This window comes from Aspergillus pseudoviridinutans (assembly GCF_018340605.1).
Source record: "Aspergillus pseudoviridinutans IFM 55266 DNA, scaffold_2, whole genome shotgun sequence".
In the NCBI taxonomy this organism is placed as follows: Eukaryota; Fungi; Ascomycota; class Eurotiomycetes; order Eurotiales; family Aspergillaceae; genus Aspergillus; species Aspergillus pseudoviridinutans.
In genome coordinates, this window is record NW_025091282.1 from 2,488,965 (window position 1) to 2,511,670 (window position 22,706).

The following is a 22,706-nucleotide window of genomic DNA, read 5'->3' on the forward strand; positions in this document are numbered from 1 at the left end:
CCTCCCCCAGCATTACTACTTCATCCATTCATCATCCACATCCACACACATCCCCGGCTTTCCAACAAAAAAAAAACCCCCCCTAGTCAAACTTCTGTCCCCGATCATGATGTCTTGTTCGGACTCCTCCTCAGCATCAAGTTATTTCCCCGCACAGAATGGCGCTTTCGATGATGCGGGGACGATACCGAAGACCCCTCACGGTGTGGCTCTTGACTGGCAGAGAAACTTCCGATAGCCAAGCGATGATCGTTGATGAAACTCTAATAAACATCATCAAACGGATTCCCTTACTGCATCGGGCTAAGTCAACGGCTGCATTCAGTATCCAGATGCTGGCTAATAGTCTCAAGCTGTCCCCAGGGCTTATCTTACTACGGCTGAATATCTCTCCCTTATCTCTGCGACCATCAATTGAACATGCCATATGCCGAGGGACCATCGGTCTGCTTTGGTTTTCCCCTGCTCTTCATGATACAGGCTGGCTTGCAGGGGTTGGGCTTGCGGAGCTGAAGAGGTGTGGGCAGCTCTGCCAGTGTCAAAGCAAGGGGGGCAATGCATGAAAAGCACCATGGATTGTCCACCATCCCGTATCATGGTTCATCAGACTTTATTATCAGGGTTCTACCCCGTCTAATCATAGATCCTGATACGCGAGGTGCTTACTTTGCGACAATCGTTACGTCCCGCGTTCCCAATGGGTATACCATATCCTTCCCCCGCTTGCAACTTGGAATGTTCAGGAGCGCCTGGATTTTCAACACCGGATTGGCTCGAATTGTGACGATTCGAAGCGCCTTATCAGTTGTGTTACCACCCTGGAAAGGACCATCTACGCATGTTAAAATAGTGAGCAACCGACTCAGCTCTGGGTAATAAAATGGACCTCCCTTGCTGACCTGATTAGCATCGCAGGACCTCGGCCTTTCTTCTTGAGGCCCTTTTGATACGTCTGCAGTGCTCATTATAGAATTCATCTTTCGGCATGGATGTTGGAGCTGATTACAAGCTAGCTGATCCCTCCAGCAGTGCGCATAGCAAGGAAGATGTTGCTCCTGAGACCGGCAGCATCCAGGAAGGCGAGGGACTCGACCGCCTAGGGTACAAGCAGGAGCTCCAGCGCAATCGCTCCGTTCTCACTTTGCTCTTCCAGACCCTGGCCATTGCCGCCATTCCCTACGGGGAGGGAAGTCCTCTACTCAATGCCATCTACGGCGGAGGTCCTCTCTCGATCTTCGTCGGCTGGATCATGGTCTGTGTTCTTGATGAGTGTGTAGCGTTATCCTTGGCCGAGCTCGCATCTCGCTGGCCGACCTCTGCAGGCCCTTACTATTGGTCGTTTCAGATCTCAAGGAGCTCCAAGACGGTGCTGTCGTTCATCAATGGTTGGATCTGGCTGGTCGGCAACTGGACCATCACGCTCTCCGTCAACTTTGGCTTCGCATCGCTGGTCTCGGCCACCGTCTCGATGTACCATCCAGACTGGGCCGCTACAGACTGGCAGCTCCTGCTAATCTTCTACGCCATCTGCATAGGCTCGTTCTTCATCTGCACGTTTGGCAACCGCTACCTTCCCCAGGTCGACATCGCCTGTGCTACCTTCACCGCACTCACCATCCTCATCAGCCTAATTGCATTATCCGTCAAGGCCGACGCCGGCAGGCATAGCGCGGCCTACGCTTTGGGCCACTACGATCAGAGTCTTTCCGGATGGGGCGGCTTCACGTTCTTTATCGGACTCCTGCCCGCCGCATACACGTTCTCTGCCATCGGCATGGTCTCCTCCATGGCAGAGGAATGTGCCCATCCCGCAGTCCACGTTCCCCGGGCAATCAGCCTTTGCGTCCCCGTCGGAGGTCTGGCAGGCCTGTTCTTCATCCTCCCCATCTGTTTCACTCTACCACCGCTGGAAGACATCATTACGGCCCCCGCCGCCCAGGCGCTCCCCTACATCTTCCACCGGGTCATGGGCAGCCCCGGCGGCGGCCTCGCGCTGACCACCCTCGTCCTCGTCATCACGCTCTTCTGCTCCATCAGTATCACCGTAGCCGCCTCCCGCTCCACCTGGGCCTTCGCCCGCGACGATGCCATCCCGCTCGCCAGCCTCTGGGCCCGCGTCGACCCTCGCCTCGGTGTCCCCGTCTGGTCCCTCTTCCTGCTCACCCTCATCCAGATGCTTCTCGGTCTCATCAACCTCGGCAGCTCCAGCGCCTTTACCGCCTTTGTCTCCGTCGGCGTCATCGCCCTCGCCGTGGCCTACTCCATTCCCATCTTCCTCAGCCTCCGGCACGGCCGCACAGAGGTCTCCAAGGCCCTGTGGAACTGTGGGCCCGTTGTCGGCCCCATCGTCAACGTCATCGCATTGTGCTGGATCGGCTTCGAGCTGGTCTTGTTCAGCATGCCCACCGTGCTGCCCGTCACGCAGGTCTCGATGAATTATGCGTCCGTCGTATTTGTGGGGTTCCTGGCCATCGCGGCGGGTTGGTATGCTGTATATGCACGGAAATGTAAGTTTCCTGTCTGCCTCTCATATCTGTGGGACGTCTGCTTATGCGTTGTCCGCAACCTGTAGCATACAAAGGACCCCCAGAGTCCGATGGACTTTGAAAATACTGATGTGATCCTGGATCTCCTGGTTGGGATCAACACTTACGAATGTCTGTCTTTCTTGGTAATTCCGTAATCGCTTATGATGCCATAGGATTCCAGATAATTAATTACAATGTGTACACGCCGATAGGCCTTCCTTCTATTCGTAGGGTAACCCCGCAGCCCTGCTGAGTCGACAGGCTGACAGTCACCTTGTATTTATCAGCCATCCTCTTCCTATCATGAATTCAGCACATCCGGCTGATAGTCCGCACTCCCCAGCAGACTGCTCAGATCCCGTCCGTTGTCTATACTATACCCCCTTCGTCTCCTGGGTACACCCTCGTTGGGACCACGCCGGTGCAATGCTACATTCTCGCTCGGCCGCCGTCGCCGCACGCGCTGATACCCCTTGTCGAGCTCGATCTCGACCACACAGCGAACCTTGAGCGCGCTGATAGCCGGCCATACGCCCCTTTCACCCTTTAAGCTCCAGTATGCCAGGTTGTCCTTGCTCGGGTTCTGTAGGAGCTTCGTAAAGTCATGCAGAGATAGATCGGGAACAAGCGTGAGGTTCGATCCAGGAATCGTCTCCTCGATGAGGAGTCGGCCGATGATTTGAGGCAGGAGACCGAGGTAGTCCAGCTGGCGAAGTCGGTGGCGCAGCTCCACGACGACTAGGCGCATCAACGGCCGTGTGACATTCCACTGGCCTGTCTGATGGCGGTCGAGCAGGTTCAGGTCCGGGCTTAGAAATGGGATGAGATACGGCCGCGCCTGCGACACGATGAAGTGGTTGACGTTGAATAACTCGGCGATGCGGGAAAGCGGTGACTCCCCGTCACTATAATGTACGTGGCGCCAGGACTGGAAGGTGGCGTCCTGAGCGTGTGGCCAGGGGACTATTGAGCCTGTTTCATCTTTGCAGTATATCGTGACAGGCTGGTATAACGAACCCGTGGATGCATTCGAGGCAACTGCCGCGGACCAGATCAACTGTAGTGCGTCAGCCAGGCCCACGTAACAAAGTGACTGTTCCAAACTAAAGTTTCAAAGCTGAGCGTAGACTGTATACTTACAACATTCGGCGCGGTCAGGTAATTCAGCAGGTTCGGGGTGCCATTCTTGCCTGATGTCGCTATTGTAATGTTTAAGATCCGTTTCGACCGTGCATATGCTTCCTCGAAGGTTAAATCACCCAAGTTCGCCCGCACACATTCCTCCAGAACTCCAGCGTCGAGAAAGTAGCCTTTTTCAATGTAGCGCTTCACCCGACGGAAAAGCGTCCCAAGCCAGCTGTCTTCGCCACTATCAGGCAATTCCTGTGAGTGCTCGCCAGAAAGCTTCTCCCGTCGTCGGCGATCAAAAGCCGTCAAATCAATCCCATCACCATCAAGGAACGACAACAGTTCGTCCTCTGAGTGGATCCCAACCAGAGCCGCAATGAGCGCTCCTGTTCCCGTCCCCGTGATGATTCTGGGCAAAAGACCCTGCAGATGCAGAGCCTTGACCACACCAAGGTGACATAGCCCGAATATTGAGCCACCTTGCAGAAGCAAAGTTGTTCTACCGAAAGCTTGGCGAGTATCATGCAGGAGCTCCAGCTTGGCCTGCGAAGTGAACCCACTCTCGTGGACTGGAGCGGTCTGCAGAGCCGTTATGTGCTGGATGGAGAGTGCGACTTGTGTGATATAGTCATCAATGAGGAGTTTCGTGCCAGCGTACGCATGTAAGAAGAGTTTCGGGGAGGTGATGTTGCCCAGGTTGCGGACAAGTCCGGAGCGAAGAAGATTGGCCAGTGTCAGGATATCCTCTTCCTCACGAGCAGTCATCAAAGCTTCTACTCGCCCCAGAATCAATCGGTAGTCGTAATGTCGACTTGTCGGGTTCTGGCGCCTGCACTAGCGTTAGCTACTACCCTTATCACTCCAGGCAGGCGAGATCTAAAACCAACTTACCATAAATCCGCGCTCCGGAGCTCGTCCAGCTCAAAGGCAGCCTCTTCCCACTCCTCAAATGTCTGCGCTGTGGCCAGACGGTGTCGCAGCCTAATTTTAGGCGATTTTGAGAACCACCATGCCAGTAACCTCTGCAGGGCGACCTTGATCAGCACAGCCATTGGAACATCTTTGCGCGGACGTTGAAGAGCATACATGTTTCCAGAACAGCGCGACGTCGAGCACCATGCTAAAGATCGCAGAGAAAAGACCAGAGATAGCTACCCAGGACTCCATCTTTTTATGGTAGACTACAAATAGTGTGCGGTGAGCGTAATGGCGTACGGCGCATGTGGGTGTTCCTGCTTTCACATGCTAAGAGTTGATGGGGTATGACATATGACGCGGAGAAGGTATCTCATCAGCCCGGCTTTAGTGGCAGTCAAGTCGAGACAACAATCATTCTGCCCCGAAGGTTGAGGTTCTGTAGAAGATGGATAGAGGAGAAAAAAGTTATCGTTGTTGGAAGTTACCAGGGATGATGAAAAGAGATGGGATCTGTCGGAGCATTGCAACTCTCCGCCACAAGTGAGATTAACCGCTCCCACGTTAGTTCCGGTGTGTATTCAGGGTCTATAGATGTCTATTTCAGGAGATTCATTTATCTGGCTACACTTGGCGGTTTTTCTCGGCTCTCTCACCTCAGGTCGCGCTGCAGCGAATGCCGGTCCTTGCGACTCCTGGCCCGGCTACGATACGGTGGACGTGGGCAGAAGAGAGTCGAGCACAAGGTCTTGAGATATGTATTCAACAGGGTAAAACCAGGCTTGAATGGAAGTAAAGGAAACTTGGATTGTTCGTAGAAGCCGGATATTTCCTACATACTATGTTCCCCAGATGAGAAAAGCCATATCCGTGGACACGTAAAGGGGCATTCGAATTCCGTTTTAGTTTTGCATTGATTTTCGCTTTGCTTTTTCCCTAATGCAAGTAGTGCGAAATGAAGTTCTCCAGACATCCTCAACTACACAGCACGGCGGACGGACCCGTAAATCGTCTATTCCTCAACAATGTTGCCTCTCTCCGAAACGTACAGACCGTCAAGGAACTAGATATGGGATCAGCATCAGGGCATACACTAACGTATAACAGGCCGACATTCATACCTTCCGGATATCCTTGTTACGGACTCTGCAGATCTGCTGGATGTCGGCAGCGCTCTGGGAGACAGCCTCCAGGGAGTTACCGGTGAGCTGGAGCTCATCCTTAACGTTGGAGGAGGTGGCGACCTCGACACCGGGCTGGGCGGTGACACGACGAACGATCTTCTCACCCAAGAAGTTTCTAACAAGCGCAAAAGTTAAGCCCGTCAGCACAGCTCTTCTTTCAGAAAGTGGATGCGACAGTATCTCGCGTGGCCAAAAGCCCCCTTCTCCCGAGATCCTGAAAGGACGGCCAGCCAGTTCTCTTTCCCCAGCTTCCTTCAATCGGGGGGTTCTGCGGCAGCATACCTGATCTCAACCTCATACTGGCCAGTCTCGGAGTTCTTTTCAATGTTGACGTTGATGGGAAAGTGAGCGTAGACGTAGCGCATCTTGTACTTGAAGCCCCGGGTGACACCGATGATCAAGTTGTTGATAAGGGTGCGAACGGTACGGAGGGTAGCGATGCCCTTGCGGACACCGTGGTGCATCTCGATGGAGATGACATTCTTCTCGGGGCGGCCGAAGGTGACGGCAATGTGGGAGAGGTCCTTGACGAGCTTGCCTGATTCGCGTGAAAAAGTTCCATGTCAGTGCCGTTGACCCCCAGCGATGACGGGCCACTCGTCTCGACTGAAATTTCTCCCTCTGCTCGAGAAGAGAATTCCCGAACGTGACAAGTTTTGGGTATTGTATTCAGCGTACCTCGGGGTCCCTCAACGGTCACAACTCGCGAGCGAATGTGAACCTTCACTAAATGGCGTAAATCCACGTTAGTCCCTATTCATCTCAAGACATTGATCCCAAACAGCGGTCATTCTCGCATTCCCTCCTCTTGGGCAGGAATGTAGCAGCGGTCTTCCTTGCAAACAGTTCCTGTAGCCAGACTGGCGCGACAACTTCCTAGCACACCCAAAAGCACCGCTACTTGTCTTCCATTCTGCTCCKGCGTCTTTTCTTCCAATGACCTCAAACAACAAGGGACGAATCGCTTGCTCACCATTCTCGGGAATTGGCAGCCGTTCCTCGGAGTAAATGTACCGCATCTTGACTGCGTGGGCTGTGGAATGTCCGAGGGGAGAATTGTCGATGTCGTTCGTGCGGTCGGTCGTCGAAAGGATCGAAATTCAACGGAGGCGGCCTGGTCTTGGTGGAGCGAAAATCGAGGGCGGGCGGGTTGTGCGTCGCTTAACGACCATTCCGGCTTAGCGCATATTCTAGGGTTCTGCCGGCAGCGGACATCTTACAGTTACTAGAGAGGTATCTAGCCCCGGCTAAGGTACCTTTTGATTATTATTACTACGGCCATGTTAGATATCTATTGTCATCATTGATAATAGATATTCGGTCTATTTGGTTTTTATTAGAAGTTCTGCTGCTATCTCTCTCTCCGTCGTCGCTGAATGTCGTTGAACTACACTGGACTGGCCTGAGGCACCAAAAAGCATTTTTATAAGAGCCACTTGAACGTCAAAGGACATCGAGAAGAAATGCAAAGTCATTCACTTCTTATTTGATCGTAATGACTTGCTCGCGTGCCTATGGCGAAGAGATTGTGCTTGAAATATCCAGAGAAGTCGTGAGAAGAGAAGAAACCAGGAACCCAGTTGCCCAAACACCCAACCAAACTCCATGCTGTATTGTATCCCCATCATACCTGTCGCGCGATGACCATTACTCAGCTTGCTTATTCTGGTCCTTACGATCGACCTCCTGTATCCATTTCCCACCCAGACTCTTCAGCGTCGAGGCAAGCTCGTCCTTCTCATCAAGTGCAGTCACATCGTCACCGCCGCCTATGCTCTTTCCATTGACGAGTACATTGGGTACAGTACGTCGGCCGGTGTTCTCTGCCAAGAGCGATTGGAGTTGTTGTCCCATTGCATGCTGATCGAGTTCGACCACGTGCGGCGCCGGTACTATATTATATTTCTCGAGGAGGATAGACTTTGCCCGCTTGCTATAAGGACAGTAGGATTTGGAGAAAATAACGACTGCGCAGTAGAGCATGGTGTTAGTGACCCTCTCGTAGACAACAGATATGGGCTTTAGGGGACTTAACGTACTGGGCGACCTTTTGAGAATAGCATTGAGCTCATACTTAACTTCGGAGTCATCCTCAGAAGATGCCGACGGGCGCTCTTGCTTGGGCGGATCCTGATTCTTGTTCTTTGGTACCGTCATCTTCGTACGTCCTGCAATTGGGATCTCTTCCATCTCCTCACTGGCGCCTTTGGGGATGGCCACCTTGACTCTGTCCGCCTCCTCCACTACTGGTTTTGCATTGTCCTCGACGGGCTTTGGAGGGGCGGGTTTCTGCGGTTGTACATTCTGCTTTGACGCAGCCTCTTTTGCTTCTCTGTGGGCGTCTATCGCCGCGACAGTAGATCGATAGAATCTTTGATTTTGTATTGTGCCGGCGTCGCCCTAGCATTCGCAAGCTATATTAGTTCCCGTATGCTTAGTTCTCGCAGGATAGGATGGTCGTACCGAAAAGTAGAAGATGGTGACCATTAGCACCACGACGGCTATGAGCAGAAGCCTGATCCGCCGCTGAGAGAACATCTTGTTCGATGCTCTGCTTGACCTCGGTCGGATATAGCACCTGTCCGGCGCTAACAATCTGATTATTTTATTTTCTTTAACCGTGACTGTGGTTCTCTTGCGTCTAGCATGAGATTCGCATGTAGAGTGTTATCACGCTCGTTCAGCTCCGCAGTAATGGAGTACCAGGGGTAGCTTCTGTACATTGACCACGACGATCAATCCCCGCGTAAAGGGTCTGACCACAGGGAAATCTAATGGCCTGAATACTGGTCCTGGCTATTCCCAACTCTCAGGTCCGCCTGGAACTGAAGCAAAGCGATCAACTTGTAATATGGTCAATTTGCCATGAGAGAGGCGGCAAAATCGTCCATTGGGATTAGGTACGTTGTACCTTAGCTCGCGCTTCCAATTACGTCACGGTAAGTACTCATCACATACCTCGCCGAGGGCTAGATTATTATACTAATGTAACGCAACAGAACAGCTTCTATCTATCACTTTGAATATTTCTGAGAAGTTTCAGTGCCCTTGTTTGCTGTCTTATTCATTAAAAACTACATTAAAAGCTCGGCTATCTATGCTATAAGGGGTATTCTTTTAGTAACAAATAACAAGCAGAGCAAGACTACTGGTATCATGATCTAAGCAAAAGTGAAAGGCATAAGTCTCGATGACGACGTGCAAAAAGTGTCCCGATATTGAAAACAGGACTCGAGGCTGGAATCGTCCTCAGGCGTGTCGAGATTGCAGCAAGATGACAACCGTAGACCTGCAGCGGTGTCATACTAAAACAATAGGTGGGGGTTAGGGATCTCTCAGCTAAATGGCTGAGGGCAGATGGGTGATTGTGTTTGTAGTTGTGATAAAAAAGATGTGTAGCGCGTGCTCAGGTGCGCATCATGCATCATGTCGGCAAGGCGAAACCTGGACGCGGTCCCACTGTCCCTCGTCGCCTGCCCTGGACCACGGTCATCCAGTCCTCCCACTCTTTCGCGATCTCCATCAGCACATTACCCATAACGGTGGCAGAAGCCATTAATCCGTGGCCTTCGCCCTCGAGGACTCGCACTTCGCAACGTCGCATGCCTTTGCCCAACCAACGGACGTTGTCGACAGGGACACGAGTATCTCTACTTCCGTGGTGGATGACAACATTGCGAGTGATGTCCACATAGCGGAAGCCAATCGTTTGGCGGCGTTCTAGGCAGACTAAAAGATCAACTGCCGGGTTTGCGTTCGTTGTGGCCAGCTCCCATATCTTGTGGGTCAGCCTGTTATCATAATCGCTCTGGCGTTCGCGTTCTTCGGATGAGATTATGGCTGTCTGGCTCGTGGTGACTTCAACCTGCTTAACATCTGTTCTTTGAGAGACGACCGGCGCCTTCAAATCCTGTAGTGCTTTGATATCGCCCCCCTGTTGATGTATCTTGGACTGAGCCCGCCCGGGCCCTTTCGGCTCCGTCGCTAACGCAGGGGACATATCTTTTGAGGTTGTCTTGCGACGGGTGCGGCGAGGAGCTTTCGGCAAACTGGAGGTGAGACTAGCGCTTGCGGCGCTCATGAAACTCGAGTTGGCGACCTTCAGGAATGACGCAGGCAAAGCTCGCAGAATCCGTTGGGAATACGGAACAGCGTTGGTAGGTACAGGTTCCTTGTGCGGCCCCATGCTCGATAATTGAGAGGGCGGAATCCAAGGAGCCAGAAGGTGGATACGGCCGCGGATGTGTTGTGGGATCCTCAATGCCGTTGCCAGCGCATAAATCGCTCCGGCAGAATGAGCCAGTATCGAAAACTTGTTGACCTTGAGGTGATTACACACTATTGCGACATCGTCTATGCTCGGTTAGTGAAGGAAATTCGGGAGAGCCGAAGAAAGGTTTGGTCTTCTTACCAGGCCAGCTGAGAGGATTTGCTGCCTCCTCTGTATAAGGTGCGCTTTCGCCTACTCCGGGGCGATCCAAGGTCACTAGTCGGAGATTGAGAGACCGCGCCAACTCGTCGTAAAACGCCATCAGATACCTGGTCAGGCCCATACCGAGGCAGCACAATACAACGTGGCCCTTCGGGTCTCCAACTTCAGAAAATGCTATGGCGCGGCCTGTTGTTGGGTGGGGAACTTTTTGAGTAAGTTTGGGCGATGAGATATACTCTAATACTGCGAGATCTATTGAGTCGGCACTCGACGGTCGTTCGTCGCTGACCGAAGCATGGACTGGAGACGCAGGCCCGGATGGGGCACGTTTGTGGTGTCGCTTCGGGGCCGAAGACTCCAATGATCGTCTGGAGCGAAGTTTATCATTCTGATCTGGCTTATCGAAAGATTGCCTATGCAGTGGCAAGTTGGGAGTTTTGGATGTCAGCGGAGAGTCACTTCGCGCCGTTGTTCTGCTCTTCCCGGTCATTACGGCGGGTGCCGGAGCACTCTCATCAAACACGACGGCTTCTCTTCCATCCGCATATGGGTGATAGCTTGTGTGGCTTGATGTCCTAAGGGGCTGACTTGGCCTAGTTGAGGAATCCTTGGAACACTTGTCTGGGCTGTCGTCTGTTTCCAATTCGGTTTTGATCCTTTGCTGCTGATCCTTCAATTCTTGGATTCTCTTCGTGACCTGTTCTGCTTCGTTGCCAGCTTCGCCGGGGCTGGACTCAACTTTCGTATCCCTGCTAGCAGTGGATGAATACCTGGTATGACGAGTGGATCTGCGCTTCCTCGGGCTGGAAGAGAAACTGTGACGCAAGGAGGACTCGCGCGCAGGAATGACCCTTCCACTCCCGATACCTCCAGGCGTGCTGCTTACACTCCCTCGGGCGCTGTGCGATGACTGGCGTTCTCTGCTAGGCGGGGCACTGACGGCAGTTTCACTATGGATGCCCTTGGAGAAATGATCCAGTCGCGCCTCCTCGGCAACGTCAGCCATAGAATGCATAGAGCGCAAGCTGGTCCTATTGCGGGGAATGTTATGCCTTAGGCTGTCGTTGTAACTACTCGTTTTCCGTAGACGATCTGTCTGTTTTTCCTTATCGTTCATGAATTCGCGCGAGGATTTCTTCAGCAGTCCAAGCTGGCTTTTCAGACTTTTTCGGCCTCCAGAAGCCGTAGATGCGATACTGGGTGCTGTGGAGACTCGGGGGCCGGGCTCGGCTGTGATCATGCCGAATGCGCTGTCCTCGCACGCAGCTTTGGCCGACGTGTATGAGCTCCTGGAAGCGGGTCGCACCGACGATAGAGAAGGGCCGAAAGTGCTTTTCGTCTTTGGAGATGGAGGTGCCCTGGCCATGCGAATGACCGGAGCAGCTGCTGCATCGTCCGGATGTAGAAACGGGCTATGCGTCTCTTGCTCTGAAAGCTGTTGCGCTCCGTAGCTTATCCCGAACCCATGATCGCCTGATGAGTGCTGCTCTGTAGGAGGTTGTGGCTCCGATGGGAAGAATACTGAAAATATGGGGGAAGATGGATCCGTATCTAAGTCGAGGCGCGGAACGTTATCGAAATGAGATTGGAGGGGAACAGAGATGGTAGACAGGGACGAAATTAAAGACGTAATAACTTCCGGGGACGTTTGGTCGACTGACGACCGACTTGTGGAATGCGAGCGAGATTTGCGACGTCGTGTGAGCAGGGAGGAAGACGCTGGTTGTAAAGGGGCATGCACCGTGGGCGCAGGAAAGTCCTCCATAGCGCCCATCCTCTCCTCTGTTTCTATGACTCTGAGCTTTTCTCCTTCTTTTTTGGGGGGATTTCGGTATTGGGAAAGGAATTGATTTTTGGGCCTGGGCTTCTAGGAAACCCTGGGATTCCAGGAACCCCTCCAGCCAGATTCGGAAGAAGAATCGAAAGTCACCGGCAATTGATGCGGAAGGGCGGGGTCAAATCTCGCATTATCCTGCAGAAAAAATGATAAGACTGGCTCAACGGTAGAAATCTAAATCAAGAACGAAGAATTGATGCATGTGCGAGTCCGACCGATTGGTGAGGATCCAGGACGATCGTATCAAGCCCCCTGCGGCTTGCGAACCCCTTGCAGAAGTCCGGTATCTGGGGAAATAGAAAAACAGGGAGGGGATGGGAAGAGTTTCAAATGGGTTGTCTCTGGTCTGGTGTTTGAAATTATGATTATGATTATGATCATGGGTTCAGCAGAAATCGGGTCTCTAGGAAAGATATTTAAGGAGAGTATCTAGTTGATAATCGGTGCCAGAATGTTAAATAAAGGAGGGGCAGTGATGAGAGTTAACTCTTATTATTTAGTAGATAGACTAGATAGTAGTCCAGGAAAGGGAGAAGGAAGGGGAAAAGGAATAATAAGACCATTATACTAGTAAGTATATTGATTAGCTTAAGAGTAGTGAGAAACGGAGTACCTACCTTACTTGGTAGTCTACCTATTGATTCCGGACTGATAGAGAGGTCGATGGCAAGCCAATATAAAGGAATGATTACTTAGAGAGGTAGGTCTGATTGCAATAATAGTTACGAATTCGATAGGTAGACGAAGAACAACAATCCCTTGTTCTGGCCATCTTGGTTCTTTACTTGCTCTTGAAGATTCGAATCAGGAAATGTAATAATCTTCGATGTCTTCATTATTATTATTGTTGCTCTGGGGGCACTGACTAGCCCAATTCTTGCTTAGTTTCCTTTGACAGACACGAGAAATCCCACGATTCAGGGCCGAATGAGCAACAGTCCTGGGTCTTCTCGTCCACATGGTTCGCAGATCCAAATTTCAAAGAGGTACCAGTTGGGCCACCGAAACACCTCGCTTACTCAAAGTTCAATACAAACCTACAAATGGGTCACTTTCCTCACTTAGCCTCTTCCCTAGGACTCTGTAGATAGACCACGGAGTATTTATCTTTATTTTGATGAATCCCTTTGAGCTCATAAGAGTGACGAGCGAGGCTTTGAGGATCTTGATATGATGAACCAACGTGCATCAGAGGTCCAGATCAGATCCTGTGAATCGAAGCCTATCTAAGCTGGACTGACGTGATCTCTGTCGCCTTCCTTTTAGTTAATATGTTTGCGGAACAAATGGATACCGCAGGGACATAAGACTGCCCGCCGAAGGGGCAACTGGCAAGATATCAAGATGGATGCTTGTTTCCTGCCCTTTTTGATGGTGCAGGGACGTGCGTATACTAGTCGACCTAAAACATATGACAGACTCGACATTTTTGGATGAGTAGTAATGCAAGGGACATGACCCAATTGACAGAAGAGCATGGGATGCTTGTCGGCTGTCATGCCTTTATTTTTATGAGGGTGGCCCTTCGTTCTAGAGCAGTCTCGCTGTTTGTAGTCGCAATGCATGGTATCCTTGCAATCCTGGCATGACATCGGCAAGGTACATCTCAAGTATTGAAACAGGAACGAAACTAGGAACACAATATTCCGTATCTGAGGATCTGGAATTGTTGCATCGACTTTGGCGATTGATATCGTACCATCAAACTTTGCCTCATCGCAGCTAATATGCATCGTTACCACAAGGAGATCAAGAAATGACATATGGTAGAGAAGCCATTGACACTTTTCTATTCACCATACCTAGGTTTCAACACCTATTCCTGTGACAATACGCTTATGACTCGGAATTCGAAAGGCTGGCCACTTTGGCCTTGCAATGAAATATATATAAACTTCGCGCGTAAATGAGGCTCATGAGCTAATATTTACCACTGACTGCGGATCGCTTTCCGCATACCAACAGACCTATCTCCATTGCAGAAAAACTCGGCTGACTGACTGAGACTCGTGAAACAATTAAAAACATCTGGTAGTCTACGATACGGTTTGTCAATGTTGTCGTACGGGACTATAGCACCCCCCGCCGATAGTATGATAGCCCGGAAGTACTTAGGCTTGGCGCTGTTGATGATGTTGAACCAAAACACATGCTCGTGGCTTGGCAAAGGAAGCGAATGCTTAGGTCTACATCCACCACCAAAAGAACGCCCATGTCATCTAGGAGACAAGCGAAAGGTGTGCTTTCAATCAACAGAGGTAACAAGCAGCACTGCCTCAACAACGAGAAACAAATCTAGCGGTCATCCGTCGTGGTGGCCTCAGCGGACGTTTGAATTCAGATATGCGGTGATCTACATCCGACGACAAGACCATTGTCCGCCATGGACGCCTACCCCGAAGACTATGTGGTCCACAACCTTCCTTTCATCCTTCTCTCCGGGCTAGAAGTCGACCCTCCAGATGAAGCTGGATCGAGCGGTCGCGAGTACCCTCTCCTCCTCGAAAAGGGTCCAAGAATATACTCGGACTTTCCACCTCTAAGCGGACCGACCGCGGAGGAATTGCGGAGGAACCTTCTGGAGGAGGATGCGTCAGAAGCGCCCTGGGACAATAGTGAACCTACAAGTACGAGGTATTCAGGGATTGGATATAAAATCAAGAGTGTAGGGAGGGTAGGTTCTCATCCACCGCATCAATCAGCCCCTCCAAGGCGTCTCTTCTGCAATCGGACACGAACAAGCACCTTGCATTGGGCGCAGCCTACTGTAATTGCTCTGTACACCCTAGAGGCCACGAGGATACTGAGTCTTCCACTTGAAGGCAAAGTGAGCTATTGCTGACACAAACGCAGTCCTACAGACTTCCCCCGCGGAAAGCTGATCCCCCGCCGCTGTCTCCTCCAACCAGTCCAACAGGCGAGCAACAAAATGGTTCATATACAGCGCCATCCTTCGTCCTGCACTCGCCTATATCTCCCTTGACACCAAGTTCTCCTACATTTCCTGATGGTCTACTCACTCCTTTGTGGGTGACGAAGCACCAAAACCTCGTCCCTGCGGCGGTCATCAACTTCTTCCCATTTTGCCTGGACCCCAACATGAGCTCCCTCCGCGATAATCAACTCAAGATTGAGATTAATGGACTGAAGAAAGAATGGTCTGACTCTGGTTACAAAACTCGTTTTGTTGTCGTCCTCCTGTCAGAGGAAAGCACTGTTGGCTGTAACAAGGAGGAGACAGAGGAGCGAATCGCGAGCATACGAAGAGCGACAAGTCTGGACCAGAAATCCGTTCTTCTTCTTCCACCTGATGCAACCTCGGCGGAATTGATTGATTTCACAAGGACTTTATTGACCATGCTACAGCCGTTGGTGGTAGAATATTATCGGGACCTATCTAAACACGCAAGACGGAAACGTAACCGGGGCGCAGTTCCCCCTCCTACGGCACCACCCACAAGCGGAACATCACAGACACTATCACTCCAGGGATGGAATGTTCGCTATGAGTTTAAACTTGGTATCTTCGCCGAGTTTCGCCAAGAGATCGATGCCGCACTAAGGAATTATGAGAGTGCATATGAGACTTTGTTTGGGCAGGATGTCTTTGAGAATATCGCCGGTTGGAATCTAAGGTTTAATGATGCTCGCCTCTTGTCTGATGCTCTGGCAATCCGCATAATTCGTTGCTTATTGTGGACCGGACAAACCCGCACCGCAGTACGTTCATGGGTCAACCACCGTACTCGCTCCCGTGATATTATCAATCGGCGAGGTAAAGGAACCAGGAACTACGGATGGGAAGCTTGGGAGGCTCGATGGTCGATGGCAATGGCACAGCTTATACGCCAGGCCAATATCCCTGGCATTTCTGGCAACACATCGCCCCAAGACGGAGACGATGATCAGTACTTGATCTTCGTCCCCCCTGAAAAGACGACGCCTCTTATCGATGCCTTGTGCCCCTGGGAGCTCCTTCATCATGAGGGTTATTGGTTGTACCGGTCCGCGAAACACGCGGTGACTCGACGCACTCTAGCCGAGCAGATTCCAGATGAAGATCGCATACCACCAGGTCAATTACCTGCTTCTCAGATAGCGAGTAAGTCATATATGTATGACACCTATCTTGCTCCAGAGCCATATGTTGAAGCACCGCAGCGAGGCTCAACTGGCTTCGATCATTCACAACAAATTCTGAACGCCCTGAGGGCCGCATTGGAGCAATTTGCAAGGCGTAAGCAAGTTCGGAAGACGGAGAGCCTCAGCTTAGAGATAGCGGAAGAATACATGCGTGTTGGCTCATGGATTGAAGCATATGAGATCCTTCGTCCACTATGGCCGACGCTCACTTGGCGACAGGCTGGCTGGTGGCCGCTCATGGAGAAGTTCGGTTGGGCTTTGAGGGAATGCGCGCTACATATGCAGGATAGCGAGATAGTGTTACGAGTGGACTGGGAACTGATGAACCAAGGTGCGTTCTTGCTTTCAGCTTTCTGTTACAGCGCCCTGTCTTGCTTGTGTCACTGATTCACGAGTAACCTGCACAGTGTTTCAACCGCGATCAGGCTGGCACTACAGTATCCACCAGAGCCTTAGAGACCTTCCTATCACAGAACACAAGCCAGCTGTCGTACTCAAAGCCGAGGATGTCATATCGAGCCGTAAGTGTTCCCTTGGCTATTGTTGTCTCGTTCCTGCTTCTCAATACCTGACATTCCACTGGCCACAGTCACAGCCACATTTGTCTTCGAGAAGTCGGAAGGAAATGTTGGCGAGCCTCTCATGGGGCAGTTGACTATCACTTCTCTCGGTCAGAAATCTTCAGACCCAATACGACTGTCAGAGGTCAAGGTCGTTTTCGAGGGCTGCCTCCGTCCACTGAAGCTTCAATCCGACCATAACGTGACAGCTGACATCACGACTCCTTGCACGATATCGTCGCTCACGCTACGTGAGCCCACATCTGCTGACTCGACGACCCTGTTATCACCGAGTAATGGCCTAACAGCACTGGTAGGAATGGGTGATCTGACCATAGGACCGGCCCAGACCAAAGTGTTCAATCTAACCTTTGTCCCCCGCGAAGCTGGGGATTCCAGGGTGGCATCAATAACTTTACTTATTGAAGATGAGAGGTTTGATTTGGCCTGCGCTATAACTGAGCTGACCAAGCGTGACTCCTTTTGGTGGCAGCAGTCCACGAATGGCGTATCCCGGAGACGCGTGGGCAGAGACCGGGATACCTGTCGGTGTAAGATCATGCCCAAACCGCCAAAAATTCGAATTACAACACCGAACATCAGAGCGACATACTATACAAACGAGCGAGCTGTTCTTAAACTGGATATCTACAACGAAGAAGACGAGGCTGCAGACGTGTCCGCAGAGGTAAGGCTCTTCGGACATCCGGACTCGGCAGCGCAGATACTGTGGCTTGATGAGGATGGTGAGGCCATATCTCCTCGTTCGCAGGAGAGCTCGCCCATCGAGGGGGCGCGTCATGTGGCGAAACGGCCCATTGGTGTCATGGACAGGTCATCCAGACAAGAGTTGATGCTTGTGCTGACAGACACTCTTGAACCGTCAACCCACGAGCTTCAAATTATTTGTGTATACAATCTGCTATCTGATTATCAGACCCCGATCATCGCGACACACAGACTCGCCTTATCAATCATACGACCATTTGAGGCAAACTATGATTTTCTTCCGCGCCTTCATCCCGAACCCTGGCCTGATTTCTTTACAATTGATGACGACTCAATTGAACACGAAACTACGCCTAAACCTGGAGGCTTGCGGCAACGATGGTGCTTGAATTCCAAGGTTGTCTCGTTTGCCCTGGAGCCGCTTGTCATCGAAAAGATTACGCTAGTGCTACTGAGCGTTGGAGGCGGAGCCGTCTGCAACATTGGATCTGAAATAGTCGCTGACCCACATGCGCTGGAAATACGTCCCGAGGAGCTTCGCGAGTCCAGCTTTATACTGGAGATTCAAAAGTTGGTCTTGGGAGACCGACGGCCGACAGCTCTGAATCTGGCTCTAGAGATCCAATGGCATCGAATAGGCACCGACGCCGCTGCATCATCAGCGGACATCGCTACCGTCACCACGACTACTCTACCCATTCCGCGCTTCGTGATGCCCGCGGGAGAGCCCCGCGTACTTGCCTCGGCATTGGCTTCAGAAGCTATCTCCGGTCTGATTCACCTGGACTACACGCTGGAGAATCCTTCGACGCACTTTCTCACTTTCAACCTCGCTATGGAGGCGAGTGAGCATTTTGCTTTCAGCGGACCGAAGACTGCGGTCGTCCAGCTTGTGCCGTTAAGCAGACACACAGTGCGATATAACCTCCTGGCTTCCAAGCGGGGGCTATGGATCCAACCCCAATTGAATGTTGTGGATACGTATTTCAACAAAGCCCTGCGGGTACAGCCAACTGAAGACATGCGATCAGAAAAGAAGGGGATTTTGATCTGGGTTGACGCTGACGACTAGATAATATATCACAGCTTTTGCCCATTCAACAATGAACGAGTAGAGTCAGGACGATCCATCCCTACGTTACCTAGCTTAGATAGTAAGTTACTGCATTCTCTCGGCTATGTAGACAAATTGCATTCTCGGTCCGGTGTAATTAAGGTAATATACCTACATGACACCAGACGTCATCCGGACTCAGGGCTAATCACGTGGTCAGCCCTTATCACGCGCTGGGAAAGGTGGCCTAAAACAGACTAGCGGCGCCGATCGTAGAACTGCCCGGCGCCCGCAGCTCCCCAGACAGACAAAGACATAACAAGACAGAGAGACAAGACACAAAAACGGCAACTAGGGAGAGAGGAGGACGCCGTGCAGGTCATCTGCTCATCACTATCCCTTGCTATATTGCCACTTACTGCTTCATTGTGGCTGGACGTTTCGACTAGCTCATCCTTCCCTTCTTGCGCTGCTTGTTGCTCTGTTCGCCCATTACGCCGTCAATCGGACACATTCCAATCATGGCAGCGCAAGCGGCCCTGATCGCCGATACAATTATTGGCATGAAAAGAGCCTTGCGAAGAGAGACAGAGTGTATACCTGCGTTTCCTTATTTGTCCCACCCTTGCGATCAATGGTCACTTTTCTGGGCTATTTCTGACTTCTTAATGATGAAGACTCAGGTCCCGATGAACCGATCACTCAGCCGACGAACAGAGGCAACAAATTACGGGCCAATGCGAAGTACGTGCGTGAGGGCGCTCTAGGATACATCCATCCAGAGCAATTGTACAAGCAGGTAACTTTGCCGACCCTCCGGACTGCGTGTTTGAAACATCGACAATGGCGCGCGGGGCTACAGGAACAGAACGGCTGACACGGGCTCTAGAAAATCGAACATGCCGGATACACTCGCTATATCCTTCAACGCAATCCGGTGCGCTATGATTCGGAGGGTGACGAGCTTGATGAGGATGATGAAGACTCGGAAGCGGATGCGGCTGCTGCTGAAGAGAATCCATTCTCCGAGATTGCTTTGGAAAGTACGTGGTTGCACTCTGTCGCTGGTTCAGTGATATTCTAGACAGCTGACATCTTTCCGTGTTATCTAGACCTCCTATGTCCTCTGAAGCATCCGTCGGAGCTGCCTACTCACCCTTCGTTGTCGCACGCTTACACTTCGAAGGCGCTTAGAAATATGACTCAAGCTGTTGAAGCGAAACTTCGCCAGGAGCGCGCTTTGTTGTGGCGAGCAAGGAATCTTCATCGACAGTTCCTTGGGGATGGGTCCTGGATGCCTTGCGGGATGTTTGAAACAACGGAAGATCGGTTCTTATTCGAGCCTTGGGCGTCTTATGCGATGCGCGGTTCTCCATCGGGCGAAAATACGCTAAATGGACTGGTCGATTCGGTTGCAGCAGATAAATCGAACCAGGAGTCGCCAGCAGCCCAAGCAGGAGGAAAAGACGTTGAGATGATGGATGCTCAAAACAACGAGGCGGAGGTGCAGACGGACCACAACACTATCAAAAACGATCAGTCGATGCAGCCCAAGTCTGAGGAAGTCGATGCGGCTGTAACGGATCTTCCCCCGCATCGAGACACTGCAAATTCGGAACCGCAGGTCAATGGGCACATCGTGACTGATGGGAAGCAGGACCATGACTCTGTAGCAAATTCGGACCAACATCCTAAAGAAGAGAAAGGAAAAGCTCGAGCGAATGACGAGCAAGAAGCGGAAGCAGAATCCGAACAAGGAGACGATCCCCAAGGAGATGAAACGGACAAGGACACGGAGATGCAGGATGGCTCATCACCAGAACCGCCTCGACGCATGACTACGCGAGCGCAAGCGAATGCTTCAAATCCAGAACCGGACCAAGATTGTAGCAAGCTCTCCCCCTCGGCTTCCACGGACACACTCAACGCACTTCCAGCGCCACATCCGCTATTCCTCGTGCCTGAGTCTGTGCTACCTGATCCTAACTTTGGGTTACCGGCCAATGAAGCTGAAGAAACGCGACGGCTGCTTTGGTCTTTTATTCAGAAGCAAGAAGAGACCGTTCGAGGATTCGAGCACATGCTTGAGTGTCTGCTCCGGGCGTGTCGGATGCAGGAAGACGTCTTTGAGTGGTGTAAAGCGGAAGGGCACGTCGGAGAGTTGAGTGATGGAGAGGACTGGTACGATCCTGAAAAATGGGGTCTCGCCGAAGGCGAAGAACTCAAAAAGGGGGTTGACGAAGATGAGATCGAAACGGTCGAGGAGAGCAGAGCAACAGGCAAACGAGGACGAGGTCGACGCGCGTAGACAACTGGGATTCTCTTCTTGGTCTTTCCATCTGGTTCGGGACAGGGTTCACACGCCGTATTTCACGACTTCAATTGCACGCAATTCAACAGTTTTGGAATAGATACATAGCGTGGAGTTGGCGGAGTCTTTGTGTGGGAGGTTAATTGTTTGAATTCTCTCAGGGATGACTTCTATTTGGCATTTTGACTTGGAGAACGACTACGCCAGCAAGGAATCAAAGGCTAGCATTCTAAATAGTGAAAACCAACATTAAACAATATCTTCGGTATATCGTCGTCTGAAAGTGACAAAAGCTATGTACAAAAATCATGAGCCAACCTTTCTCAGTGACCTTCTTTCGCCGTTATATCACCATCCGACTATATACCTCCACCATGTAAACTTTTGGTGCCTTAAGCAGGTTGGTAGTGGTCCGCGATGTCAAACTGGAAGTGATCGTTGAAGATAATTCCACAATCTGTCCCATTTCCCCATCTATCATGAAAGACATAAATCGTGAGCTCGTAAGCGCCACCCAAATCGTCTTGTCGAAAACCAAGGCAAGGACGAAGGTGTCCATGACCCGTGAGGATTGTGAGGGATGTTGAAAGTCCATGACACTAAATCCTGCGGAGTCTTCGGTTTCGAGTGTTACTGCACGCAGACGGCATGTTACTTTTACAAGCTCTTGCCGCCCTTCTTGGACTTTGCACGTTCCCGTTCACGCTTAGCATAGATCTCCGCAGTGAAAGGACTACAATGCCGCGATCAGTTTCCATTACATCTTCTCTTCTCGCGAGGACACTGGGAAATGTAGGACCCAACCCAGGGCCAGAGGATCTGGAAGAGAATCGGATGACTTACTCCTCCCACTGGAGAGCGATCCAGTATACAATGAAGACCTCCGCAGTGAGCAGGAGACCGGCGACCTTGCCAAAGTAGAGAGCGACACCCAAGAAATTCAGGGTGCTGCCCCAGTACATGGGGGAACCGGTAACGCTGAAGGGGAAGCCGGTGACGGGAGCATCCATGAGGATGCCGAAGTAGTCTCCAAGGTAGGTTCCGGTGACCCCAAGGGCATACATGCTAGTCAGAACGAGGATAGATCCGATGCCGAACAGGATGGAGCCTAAAATCGGTTGGTGCACTGGGGCGTAGTAAGGCTGATCCTGGAGGGCCAGTTGATACACATGGTCGCGAGCGAGGCCTAGGGTAAAGATGATGAATCCGAGAAAGTAGCATCCGTAGTAGGGGCTACCGAATATACGAGTCAAGTAGTGCTTTCGGTACTCTACAAGGAGGAAAAGGAATCGGGTTTGCGACAATAAGCAAGTATTCCTAGATTCGAGCCTAAGGGAACGGGAGGTTGAAACCAACCAGTACGGGCAACGATGCTACAAGCGACGCGTACGTTAGCCCATGAGTGCTCCGACTGGGAAAAGAAAATAGAGAGAAGCAAGTCTAGCAAGGACTTACTTCCAGAACAGTGGATTGAACAAGATGAAGAGAGCACATCCTACAATAATGCTCGTCAGCTGTGAAGTCACATGCATAGGGGTGACAATTAACAGAGGATCGCACCTTGGAAGGATTTTTGAGAAAAATCGATATAATCTACAAGGTTGGCCATGATGGAAGAGCACTAGAAGACTCAAAATGTGTCAAGAATGAGATAAAGCAGTTCGAACGTGGTATGATTATATGGAGGGGGTTGTCGAGGAAAAGGAAGAAAAAGAACAACAGTACATCAAGGCAACCTCAGGCACATATGCTAGCACTCCACAATAGGTAAGGTAAACACATGACATGACGTCTGTTCCTTCTGGGTCACATGATCCGATCAGTATCGAAATCAGTCGACTTGGAGATAAATATTGTTTTTATTTAGACTAGTTTATTGACTCAG

The 22,706-nt window shown here is 51.2% G+C and overlaps 8 protein-coding genes across 8 annotated transcripts; 3 read left to right on the forward strand and 5 right to left on the reverse strand.

The window, feature by feature from the left end:
* Positions 1-985: 985 nt before the first annotated feature.
* Positions 986-2,572, forward strand: Asppvi_002943 (putative amino acid permease; the record flags this gene model as incomplete). Its single annotated transcript, XM_043298919.1, has 1 exon — positions 986-2,572. One exon carries the CDS (start codon positions 986-988, stop codon positions 2,570-2,572), a length of 1,587 nt encoding a protein of 528 aa, XP_043154854.1.
* A 257-nt stretch (positions 2,573-2,829) lies between these two features.
* Positions 2,830-4,744, reverse strand: Asppvi_002944 (triacylglycerol lipase family protein; the record flags this gene model as incomplete). Its single annotated transcript, XM_043298920.1, has 3 exons — positions 2,830-3,585; positions 3,669-4,485; positions 4,548-4,744. 3 exons carry the CDS (start codon positions 4,742-4,744, stop codon positions 2,830-2,832), a joined length of 1,770 nt encoding a protein of 589 aa, XP_043154855.1.
* Positions 4,745-5,583: 839 nt separating this feature from the next.
* Positions 5,584-6,774, reverse strand: Asppvi_002945 (60S ribosomal protein uL6; the record flags this gene model as incomplete). Its single annotated transcript, XM_043298921.1, has 5 exons — positions 5,584-5,634; positions 5,693-5,870; positions 6,038-6,293; positions 6,434-6,481; positions 6,729-6,774. The coding sequence occupies 5 exons, from the start codon at positions 6,772-6,774 to the stop codon at positions 5,584-5,586; spliced, it is 579 nt and encodes a 192-aa protein (XP_043154856.1).
* A 628-nt stretch (positions 6,775-7,402) lies between these two features.
* On the reverse strand, positions 7,403-8,293 carry Asppvi_002946 (glutaredoxin; the record flags this gene model as incomplete). The annotated part of the gene is made up of 3 exons (XM_043298922.1): positions 7,403-7,722; positions 7,795-8,155; positions 8,219-8,293. The coding sequence occupies 3 exons, from the start codon at positions 8,291-8,293 to the stop codon at positions 7,403-7,405; spliced, it is 756 nt and encodes a 251-aa protein (XP_043154857.1).
* An 886-nt stretch (positions 8,294-9,179) lies between these two features.
* Positions 9,180-11,961, reverse strand: Asppvi_002947 (alpha/beta fold hydrolase; the record flags this gene model as incomplete). The annotated part of the gene is made up of 2 exons (XM_043298923.1): positions 9,180-10,108; positions 10,167-11,961. 2 exons carry the CDS (start codon positions 11,959-11,961, stop codon positions 9,180-9,182), a joined length of 2,724 nt encoding a protein of 907 aa, XP_043154858.1.
* Positions 11,962-14,407: 2,446 nt separating this feature from the next.
* Asppvi_002948 (uncharacterized protein) lies at positions 14,408-18,528 on the forward strand (the record flags this gene model as incomplete). The annotated part of the gene is made up of 4 exons (XM_043298924.1): positions 14,408-14,698; positions 14,878-16,498; positions 16,575-16,688; positions 16,757-18,528. 4 exons carry the CDS (start codon positions 14,408-14,410, stop codon positions 18,526-18,528), a joined length of 3,798 nt encoding a protein of 1,265 aa, XP_043154859.1.
* A 503-nt stretch (positions 18,529-19,031) lies between these two features.
* On the forward strand, positions 19,032-20,818 carry Asppvi_002949 (RXT2 domain-containing protein; the record flags this gene model as incomplete). Its single annotated transcript, XM_043298925.1, has 4 exons — positions 19,032-19,104; positions 19,188-19,309; positions 19,400-19,553; positions 19,623-20,818. The coding sequence occupies 4 exons, from the start codon at positions 19,032-19,034 to the stop codon at positions 20,816-20,818; spliced, it is 1,545 nt and encodes a 514-aa protein (XP_043154860.1).
* Positions 20,819-21,478: 660 nt separating this feature from the next.
* On the reverse strand, positions 21,479-22,430 carry Asppvi_002950 (bifunctional phosphatidyl-N-methylethanolamine N-methyltransferase/phosphatidyl-N-dimethylethanolamine N-methyltransferase; the record flags this gene model as incomplete). The annotated part of the gene is made up of 4 exons (XM_043298926.1): positions 21,479-21,554; positions 21,665-22,091; positions 22,174-22,194; positions 22,382-22,430. 4 exons carry the CDS (start codon positions 22,428-22,430, stop codon positions 21,479-21,481), a joined length of 573 nt encoding a protein of 190 aa, XP_043154861.1.
* Positions 22,431-22,706: the final 276 nt, after the last annotated feature.